At 51.8% G+C, this 10,911-nt stretch overlaps 1 protein-coding gene across 1 annotated transcript in view; it reads left to right on the top strand.

Annotated features, from left to right (window-relative positions):
• Nucleotides 1-4,550: 4,550 nt before the first annotated feature.
• The window catches only part of ITGA7 (integrin, alpha 7), a 23,298-nt gene continuing 16,937 nt past the window's right edge, over nucleotides 4,551-10,911 (top strand). Inside the window, 4 exon segments of the mRNA XM_010839366.1 lie at nucleotides 4,551-4,992; nucleotides 9,496-9,623; nucleotides 9,724-9,803; nucleotides 10,865-10,910. Of these exon segments, the coding sequence (XP_010837668.1) occupies nucleotides 4,787-4,992; nucleotides 9,496-9,623; nucleotides 9,724-9,803; nucleotides 10,865-10,910 (460 nt within the window). The 5' untranslated portion in view covers nucleotides 4,551-4,786.

Genomic DNA, 10,911 nt, shown 5'->3' with positions numbered 1-10,911 from the left:
GGGTCTTCCTCTACCTACTCTTTCTGGGCCCCTGTGGCTCACTGTCTAACCTCAGTCTCTAGTGTTGTTGAAACTCAGCTCCACCTGCCTTTGGTAGAGATGGACACAGGCTGCATACATAGTAGGAAAATGACTCTTGAAATCTGAAATCTCTTTCTGACCACCTCTCCTTACACTTTCCCACCCAGATTATTTTTCTCCTTAGAATCAGTGAATGTGCCCCCATACTCCTTTTGTTCACTCATTTCTCTGTTCTTCTCAGCCTCTCTTTCAGAGTCTGCTTTAATTAGCAAGCTTCAGGCTGACTGGCTGGGCCAAGCCTTCGGGCCGGAAGCTGCTGAGTTGTTAGGGATTGGGTGAGGACTGAGGCAGGACATGGTGTGAGTGGAGAAGGCTTCTCATACTGGGAAATCTGGCTGGGCTTCAAGAGGGGGCCGTTGGTGGTGTGGCCGAGTTCCAAATGTTGGCCTGGGGCCAGTGCTCAGAGAAAAGGGGCTCAGTCTAAATGGCTCACCGTGGGAAGTGATCTCCCAGTCCTTCTCCCCAGGCACAAAGGGTTTCCCTGGGATCTTCAAAGACCAGAGCGGTCAAGTCGTTTCCCCACTGACTGCCCTCAATCACATGTATAGCCTTTCTCTCCCAGCCACGCCCATAGTTCAAACTTTGGCTACAGGAGACATTCAGAGGCCAGCAGAAGGATTCCAGTGCTGGAGAGGTGGGTGGGGTGAGAAAGTCCTCATGTTGTCTATGCTGTGGAGGAAGAGGCTGACCCTGGGACATCTGCTCCAAGGCTCTGTTGCCAGATGAGGTGGGGGGAGATATTAACCCCGCAGTGTGTGCTCTGGAAGCGTCTGCTGCTCACCTAGAGATGGCAGCCGGGCAGTGTGTGGCCCAGGGGAACTGAAAAATAGGGAGTCCAGATGGAGGGCAAGAGGGCTCTTAGAGGGGGGAGGGGCTGGCAGAAAAGGGCAAGAGTCTTTGCTGGGTCTGGACATTTATAAATTTTTAAAAATGTTTTGAAATTATTTTGAAATAGTTGTAGACTCAGAGGAAATTGCAAAAAGTAGTATGTGAAATCCTGTGTATCTTTCATCCAGCTTCCACCAGAGGCGACACCTTATATAACTGTAGCACTATATCCAAACCAGGACTCTGACATAGATATTATACAGTTAACTAGGCTATAAGCCTATTCAATTTTCCCCAGTTTTTTTTTTTTTAACATGCATTCATTTATAATTCTATGTAATTTTATCCCACAGATGGATTCAATCAGTTCAGTTCAGTCAGTCAGTCGTGTCGACTCTTTGCGACCCCATGAATCGCAGCACGCCAGGCCTCCCTCTCCATCACCAACTCCTGGAGTTCACTCAGACTCATGTCCATCGAGTCAGTGATGCCATCCAGCCATCTCATCCTCTGTCGTCCCCTTCTCCTCCTGCCCCCAATCCCTCACAGCATCAGAGTCTTTTCCAATGAGTCAACTCTTCGCATGAGGTGGCCAAAGTACTGGAGTTTCAGCTTTAGCATCATTCCTTCCAAAGAAATCCCAGGGCTGATCTCCTTCAGAATGGACTGGCTGGATGTCCTTGCAGTCCAAGGGACTCTCAAGAGTCTTCTCCAACACCACAGTTCAAAAGCATCAATTCTTCAGTGCTCAGCCTTCTTCACAGTCCAACTCTCACATCCATACATGACCACTGGAAAAACCATAGCCTTGACTAGATGGGTCAATAGCCACCACCAAAATTAAGTTACAGAACTCTCCATCACCATGAAGGCACTTTCTGTACTACCCTTTTATATTTACACCTCCACTTCCCCATCCCTGTCCCCTGACAATTACTAGTCTGTTCTTCATCTCCATAGTTTTTCATTTTGAGAATGTCAGGTGAGTGGAATCATACAGCATCAGCATTAGTTTTAATTTAATGAATTCCTGAACTCCGAATTAAAAAGAAAGGTTCTCTGGCATATTATTTATTTGAATATTAAGCTTCTTCTGTTCTCTGGATTCCTCCGGCTTCTTCATTCCCTCCGAATTCAAAAGAAAGGTTCTCTGGCAGATTATTTATTTGAATATTAAGCTTCTTCTGTTCTCTGGATTCTTCCGGCTTCTTCCTTCCCTCCTCAATCTGCAATGCTGCTCTCCACTCCAAATCTGGCCTCATTTCTCCTTTAGGGAAAATCTACAAGTCTAAATTTACTAGGCTGGTCTGGGACTTTTGCGTGTTCCCCGCCCTCCCTTGCCCCACTATTTATAGCCAGGCTAATTTTGGGTGGCCTCTCTCTCTCGTTTCTTTCCTTCTCCTTCCTCCTGTGGCGGGTGAGGTGACTTCTCAAATATTTGGGCAGAGGAGGTCAGAAGCAGATTCTTGGCATCTGATCTCAACCTCGGATTTAGCAAGAATCAGCAGAGTAGAGATGGAGGGAGGCAGGAGCTGCAGGTGGAGAGAGGGAGGCATTTGGGGCTCTAAAGGCATTTTTTTAAAACTTCTATTTATTTTTAATCAATTTATTTTTTAATTGAAGAATAAATGCTTTACAGAATTGTGTTGGTTTCTGCCAAACATCAACATGAATCAGCCATAGGTATACTTATGTCCCTTTCCTCTGAACCTCCCTTCCACCTTCTTCCTCATTCCACCCCTCTCGGTTGTTACAGAGCCCTGGTTTGAGTTCTCTGAGTCATACAACAAACTCCCATTGGCTATCTATTTTGCTTATGGTAATGTAAGTTTCCATGTTACTCTCTCTATATATCCCACCCTCTCCTTCCCCCCCACCCCCACCCCTCTAAAGGCATTTTGACCCCAGTTGGATGATATTTGGGCCGAGAGTCAGGAGTCTGGTTTCCATCCTGATTTTACTCTTTTGCATGCTCATATCAGCTCTTCTCCAATGTCAGGGCTCTGAGATAGAAAAGAGATGCAGAAGGCCTGTCTGGGGGATGATAAAAGTAGGATCTCAGGGCCAGTCTGCTGTGTTACCTGTTTAGAGAGCACCTGTTTAGAGGTATGCTACTCCCCTGGAGGGGATGGACACAAGTGTAGTGTTGCCAAAATGGAGGCACAAACTTTCAAATGTATGGTAACTCACCCAGGGCAAGGATTGTCCCACCAGGCAGCAGAGTGAGAGCCTATTAAAAATCAATTTTTTAAAAAGTATAATCCTGGAAAAAGAAGAAAGAGAGAAAATGGACACTTGGGAAGAGGAATAGGGAGAACATGTATTGGAGCTTTTAAGACAAAGAGGGAGAAGAGAGAATCTTAAGAATATGGCAGTGTATGAGGGGGCAGAGGAAACATTAGAGACACTGAGAAATAATCTAGTAGGATTCCAATGGACAGAGGCAAGAAGGGTAAAGACAGAGTTTCGGATGAGACAAAACCAGAGAGTGGGAGAGACAGAAGGGAAAGATGGACACATGGATACACCCAAGACCAACACCCAGTAAGAGAGACCTAGGAAGGGGAGGTGGGAGCAAGTGACGTTCCAGTTGTGCCAAATTATTTCCTATCTCTCTTCTTGGCCCCATTTCTGGGTTGGAGTTATAAATAGCAGAGCTGGAAAATGTCCTCCCCCTTTGCCTTTGTCTCAGCCTGGGGGGAAGGGAGAGGTAGAGACACCGCTTGTGAGTCCCTGTGGACATCCCTGGGAAGCCCCACCTCGATTCTGTGAGGACCAGTCCAGGACGCTGCTCCCTCCAGTCCCTTCCTCTGTGAAGGGTAGGAAATTTACGGTTCTGGGAAGGATCTGGAAGGTGGAGACATCGTTCCCATCCCTTTGCCTCTTGGGTGCAATCTCTCTCATCTTGGCCTTCTCTGACAGTCGATCCTTCCCCAGCTCACTTTCCTCTTCTGCTGCCACCCTATTTCCCCTCTGTTTTTTCCATTCTTTCCTTGTTGATCAAACTCTTACCCTTCTTTCTCCAGCTCTATTTTCTTTCTACCCGCCTCCTTTGCTCCCCTCCCCCAGGCCTGCTGAGTTTTTCTTTCTTCTTGCCTGTCTTTTCCTTATTTCCCCGAACGCTGACGATGTATGTGTCTAGCAGAGCCTTTGCCACTGCTGGGCTCGGAGGGATGGGATGGGATGGGATGGGATGGGATGTGGTGGGAATTGGTTTGATTCAGAGAGCAGGAGAGGTGTTCTGTGTCCTTGGGTAAAGAAGGGAGCATTAAGGCACCACACCGGACTCATCTGCATCTCTTTCTCTGTCTCTCTCTTTCCAGACTGTCTTTTAGCCTCATCCACTTCTCATTCCTGGCTCACCCACCTCGCCCCTTCTCTTTTCGACCCCTTTCTATCTGTAATTCTCCTACCCCATTACCAGGCGCCGCCTCCATCACTCGCTGGTTAGGGCAGGAGTTAGGGGGAAAGGGGAGAGCACTGGCAGGGGCGGCGCCGGCGCTGGGGTGGGGCTTGGGGTACGTGGGGAGCAAGGCCTGCTCCTACCCGGAGCCGCCCTCCTGGGCATCCCTCCGCGACTCCCGGCGGCCTCCACCTGCCGCGGGCCGGGGGGCGGGGCGAGGGCGGGGCCGGGGCGGCGCCCGTGGGAGCGGAGGCGGGAGCCGCTGGGGGACTAGGGGCTGCGGCCGCTGCAGTCGTCCTGGCCGGTGCTGGGGCGGCGGGAGAGAGGTAAAGGGGCAGCGAGGTGGAAGACTGGGAGGACCCCCTGAAGGACCAGCGAGACTCGGAGACCAGAGATCCTCCTCGGGAGATCTGAGATTCAGGGCGCCAGCGTATTTCCTTGCCTTCGCCGGGAGCGCGAGCAGGGGGTTGCCCCATGGCGGGAACTCCGGGCCGCGATCCTTGGGGGACCCCTGGGATTTGTTACCTTTTTGGCTCCCTGCTCGCCGGACTGCTCTTCCCAGGGGCTGCCGCCTTCAATCTGGACGTGATGGGCGCCCTCCGCAAGGAGGGCGAGCCGGGGAGCCTCTTTGGCTTTTCGGTGGCTCTGCACCGGCAGTTGCAGCCCCGACCCCAGAGCTGGTGAGTCACCGCACCCGCCCAGAATCCCAGCGCCCGAGCCACAGATGCCCATCCCGCTGTTCCGCCCCATCTCTCAATCTTCCAACCTTATCAAGACTCAGGCTGCCCCCAGATATCCCACGCCCCAGCCTGAAGCCTTGTCTGCCTTGAATCTGAGACCCAGGCGATCTCGCTTTGGGGATGAGTTGGAGAGCAAGAGTCTTGTCTTGGCTGGGAGCTATCCCTTTCGCTTTTCACCCCAACTTGCTCATTGTTCCAGTCCCAGGGCCTGTGGCTCCCCTCCTTCTTTAGGAGGCTGAACTCCCTCAGAGAGGGAGCAATTTGCCTCTGCTTAGGACAGGTGAAGAGGGAGAGGACAGAGAGACTGAGGGTACCATGGGAGGGATAGAGGATAGATTCCAGAAATAACTTCCTGCGAGGGCATTGCCATGGGGGGTTATGAGAACAGCAGGGCTCTGGGAGGCCAGGAGAGACCTGAGCTTCTGTGGCTCAAGACTACAGGGAGGCTGGGAGGGAACCTGGGAGGGTTTGGCACTCTGCACTAGGGAGTTTGGAGATAGAGGGTGGCAGAAATCAGAGCCCCCCAGAATTGTAGCAGCAGCAGCAGTGAGAGATCTAGAGGGGATGCTGGCCAGGCTGTTCCCCTTCCTCCTCCTCAGGAAATTTCCAGCTCCAAGAATCTCATCAGTAGGGGGAGACAGGGAGGGGTGAGGGGCAGAGGACAATTCTGGTTATTTTCTAATCAGTTCAGGACCCGTGGGAGAAAGACAGACTCGTGTGTGGGGACTGTGACTGTCACGATTCCTGTACTATTGGCCCCATCTCTGTGTGCGATTTTAAAAAGACAGGCAGGAAAGAGAAAGCGTCCCACCCCTTCCTGCCAGGGGACTTTTCTCTCCTTGGCTAGTGCCTAAGCCACAGTCAGTGTCCATTACTGGGATCAGTGCTGTCCACTGGGACCATCTCCTCCCCTCTGCTATTGGCCTAGGGGCAGAGGGAAGGGACAAGAGCTCATTTCTCTTCCCTGGCTCGGGGACTAGAGGCTAGCTCTGATCTTCTTTTTCCATTATCTCTGTCATCAGGGAGCAGGGTCAGAGATCCCCTACACTTTGGGAGCAATGGAAAGCTATTGACTTCATCTCTTCTTCAGTCTACTATCCTCTTCCTCCCTCATTTCTGTCTCTCTTCCTCCCCTCCTCTCCCCATCTGCCAGAGTTCCAGGACTGGAGGCCTTTTTAGGACATGCTGAAGTCTCTGAGCTATTTCCAGACAAATTCTAGGTTATTTTTAATGGCTTGGTCTCTTGTCATTTCCCCCTTGTCTCTGAAGGTGGCCCCTGATTCTGTCTCCCAGAGCCAAGCTGGGGGCATTCCCAGAAGGGCCTGCTCACCCCCTCACCCTGCTCTTGCTCCAGCAGGGGGTGCTTTGCTGTCTGGTGGCACGTGAAGGGTGGGATACCCTGGCTAAGTCCCTGGCTTTGGGGTTGCAGGTTGTTGTCCCCACCACTCTCTGATCAAAAAAACCTCACCAGTTTGGATGTCTTTCCTTGTGGCCCAGGGATGAGACTTTGAAGTTCAACCTTCTGAGGTTTCAGCCTCATCTGTTTCCATCAACTATAATACCATCAACGGTACTACCAAACAGACTGTGTGTGTGTGTGCTCAGTCGCTCAGTTATGTCCGACTCTTTGCGGCCCCATGGACTGTAGCTCACCAGCTTCACTGTCCATGAGATTTCCCAAGCAAGGATACTGGAGTGGGTTGCCATTTCCTCCTCCAGGGGATCTTCCCAACTCAGGCATCGAACCCATGTCTCTTGCACCTCCTGCGTTGGCAGACGGATTCTTTATCACCAATGCCATCTGGGAAGCCACCAGATAGAGTAATTGTGGATATTGAGAGGTTTGTTAACATATGTAAAATTCTGAGCATAGCACAAGGCCCAGTGTGGGTGGTATGAAAGTGTTGGTACCTTTTTTCTTATATGGTGATCCACAGAGCTGGAGCATAGCTTTAGTGCCTTACAGTGAGCCTGGATCCAAAGGCTTGGCCGGAGCACCCCCAGGGCTGAGCCAACCTTCCAGGCCAAGCACCCTCCCCAGAGGGCCACCCAGATTGAGAGAGTCAGAGAGGGCTGGACTTGGGTCAGAGCCTGGAGTGAGTGGGAAATTAAGAGGTGCAGAGGTAGTGGGCTACTCCTTCACTTCCACTTAGCCAGCCTCCCAGATAGTCCCTTGCTCCTAGCTGCCTTTCTCTCTACAGTGGCTGCAACTGTGGCTACTGTTTGTTCAGAGGTCTAGGGTGGCTGGGGATCGTGGGATGAAGCCAAGAAAGAGTGTGTGGCTGGGGCAGAGGTGGAGGGAATGTAGAGGCTGTGTGTGGGAAATTTTGTTCCAGGCAGGATGGTCTGGTCTGTTCTCCATCAAGAGAGGGGCTGGGCATAGCTATGCACTCAGCTTCTTTCCTCCGTATGGACCCCTCCCCCTCTTTCAACTCCCTACTTGTGACCTCCAGGCGAGATGTGAGCATTGAACATGGACTGTTAGCCTCTCTTGGTACTTAGTTCTGCGCTGACCAACTGAGACACTGTGTGTCTCTGTGCATCTGCATGACATGTGGGTCCAGCAAACACATCTTGACGCCTCCTATGGGGCAAATGCAGATGAATGAAGCCGCCTGGGTCCTCCAAAGGCTCACCATCTCTGTGTTTACAGGTGGGGGCACCACGGACTTGTCTGGAGGTTAGCCAGGCCACCTAGTTTCTTTTTCTGCTCGGAGTATCTTCCTCTCCCCATCTCCCTCTTCCTTTTCTGAAGGTGGTCAGTCATAGTCATCAGGTGGAAAAGGTAGGGATATTGGAATTAAGCAGATGTGGGTTTGAATTCCTTTGTGCTACCAATGTCTCTGAGTGAGTTTCCTCATCTGAAAGACAGCAAAGAACCCTTACATAGGACTGTCATGAAGATTAAATGAGATAATGCAGGTAACATGCCTAGCCTGGTACCTGGCACCTAGTAGAGTCATAAATCTTAGTTCCTCACATCCCTGGCATCTAGCCTAGGACCTGAGTCATAGTAGGTGATGAATAAATATTACTTCCTTGTCTCACCAGTGCCTGACACAGGGCTTGGCAGATAATGTGTGTGCTGTGCTAAGTCACTTTGTTCGTGTCTGACTCTTGCGACCCCATGGACTGTAGCCCATTAGGCTCCTCTGTACATGGGATTCTCCAGGCAAGAATACTGGAGTGGGTTGCCATGCCCTCCTCTTTCAGATGATAGAGTCTCAATAAATAGTTGTTAACATACGCCCGGTGTATGCCGTCTCCCCTTCTACTCCCCATCCTCCTCTCGTGACATTGGCTCTGACGCAGGATGACAGCTGCTTGGAGACGAGGAGGAGTTGTGGGAAGGGAGAGTGGCTCTGTGCCCATCAGAACTGGCACAGCGCCCCACAGATGCCTGTCTGCCATATCGCCCCATGCCCCAGTGGGGGAAATGGAGAAAATAAGTTGGGGAGAGAGGCCTCAAGGTTCGTCTTGCTGACACTTTTGAGTCTCCTTCTGTGAAGAGAGGATCCTTGTAGCCAGCCGGGTGCCCATCACCTTGCCTCGTCCTCTCCTTCACTCCTGGCCTGAGGGTCTGCCCCCCAGGGGACCCAGGCAGCCTCCATTCCCAGCACAGTCCTCCCTGGGGAAGAAGCCTTGGCTGTGATCATGGAAAATTGTCCTGCCAAGAACGTTGTAGCTGGGAAAGAGTCTGAGGGGGAGGTAGGAGAGAAGGCTGGGCAGGGGCAGGGTGGGGAGGAATGGGGAAAATCGTGGACATGGGGAGCCGCAGGAAGGATGAAAGGGGATTCAGGATGTAGGGGGCGAACGGGGCTGGGACTGGAGACAGAATGAGAAACTGGCCTCCACCTCTATGCCAGTTCAAGTGACTGACAGAATCTTGGGCTGGCAGGGTTGCTGAGTGGTGGGTTTTGATGGATCCCCTATAGGGAGTGAGGGAGTGGGACCCACATCTAGTCTCTCTCTTGGCCCCGGAAGCTGATCTCCGGGCCACCTCATGGTGCTGTTACTTTTGCTCCCAGCATTCTTGGCATTTCTGGGAAGGTTTCAACTGAACTGGGGTTGGGGAGGAGGGCAGAGCTCGGAGATGGGGCCAGGGAGTGGGGGTGGGGGGGTAGGAAGGCTTGGTCAGGAACAGGTGCTGGGAACAGGCGGTTCTTTCAAATCCGCAGCATGGGCCAGGCTGCTCGGGTTGCCAATGTGTGTGTGTGTATCTACTATTATGCGGTCCCTCACCCAGATAGTATGCGCATACGTAATGTGATGATTGCGTGGCCAAGTGTATGAATTTGCCCATAACCGGACGTGGGAAAGCTGACTTTTGGCCCTTTGCCTTGGTCCTTCAACACTTTGCCTGGTACCGCGGGGCTGGGCCTGGGTGGCTCTGGGAGGTGGAGGGCGCTGGCCACTAGTTCCTGCCCCTCCTCCATCATGCAGGCTGCTGGTGGGCGCTCCTCAGGCTCTGGCCCTGCCAGGGCAGCAGGCAAATCGCACTGGAGGTCTCTTCGCTTGCCCCCTGAGCCTGGAAGAGACTGACTGCTACAGAGTGGACATCGACCAGGGAGGTGAGGGCTCTGTGGGGCTGGGATGGGGGGACATGTGAGGAGGGGAGGGGAGGACTTGGCCTCCTCTTTCCTCCCCTAATTCCCAGTGTCCTGCCACCAGCTGATGTGCAGAAGGAGAGTAAGGAGAACCAGTGGTTGGGAGTCAGTGTTCGGAGCCAGGGGCCTGGGGGCAAGATTGTTGTGAGTACCATATCTTTTTTTTTTGACTTTTGATATTTACCATTTTTATAGAAAAAGACATGAAATTTTGTTTTTAAAAAGAGGGAAAAACAGTTTGACTCTGTAACAGTAATATCATGGTGATGGGTACCACTTCTTGTGATGCTTTGCAAGAGTGTTGAGGGTGTATTTGTGTGTATGTATGGTGTGTGCATACACACAGATGTGCTTACAGAACTCAGGTTGGCAGTATGATATGATTGTCTGCTTCCAAGAACTTCTGAGAGATGTAAACAGGTGTGAGGCATGGTTCCGTCCTTATAAATTTAAAAATATCTAACAGTTCATCCACCCATCCATGTGTTAAACTTACTGAGAACCTTTTAAGTATCGGGCATTGAACTGAGAGAAGACATGTAAACACAGGGAAAAGCCTGGTCCATGCCTCAGAGAGCCTCCTGCATAGTTACAGAGATTCTCATCACTGACATGCACAAACACGATAATACAGGTCCCTTTGGGGCAGAATATGGTTAAGGCTAGGTGAGTGACATGGTCCCCAGTCTATACCATTTCAAGGGAGGGGCGGAGAGTGAAGACTACTGCAGGTGGGGGTGATTTGAGTCTGGATTTCCAGAATAAGCAATACTTTGGAGAGTGGAGAGGGAGGGAATTGTTTTCAGACGAGGCGGTGGCTCTCAGGTTCAGGAACAGGACCAAGCTGGGCATGCTGTGGACAGTCCCATCTGGCGGGATCAAGGAGGCATGAGTTCTGTGACCGAGTCATGCTGTGGGCGCCAGGGGAGAATGTGGAGCAAGGACTTCTTGCTGCCAGGGCAAAGAAGTGGGTGCAGAGAAGACAGGGATGGGGGTAATGTATTCTATATACCTGCCTAATGCTAGGCTGGGAGGTGGCGCCCAAGTGATGCTGGCAGAGGTGTGTGTGTGTGTGTGCACGTGCATGCATGCGTGTGTATATGCACTCGAAGCAGCATCTGCCAAATTCCTGCACATGGGCAGCGTGGCTCAAGCAGGGTCCTGGCCCTCACGGTGGAGTGACCAAATCTGCTTTCCTCCCACAGACCTGTGCACACCGATACGAGGCGCGGCAGCGTGTAGACCAGATCCT

This window comes from Bison bison, unplaced genomic scaffold, assembly GCF_000754665.1.
Source record: "Bison bison bison isolate TAMUID 2011002044 unplaced genomic scaffold, Bison_UMD1.0 scf7180017864115, whole genome shotgun sequence".
Lineage (NCBI taxonomy): Eukaryota > Metazoa > Chordata > Mammalia > Artiodactyla > Bovidae > Bison > Bison bison.
The sequence above is the reverse complement of the archived record's forward strand: the minus strand, read 5'-3'. Positions and strand labels throughout refer to the sequence as shown.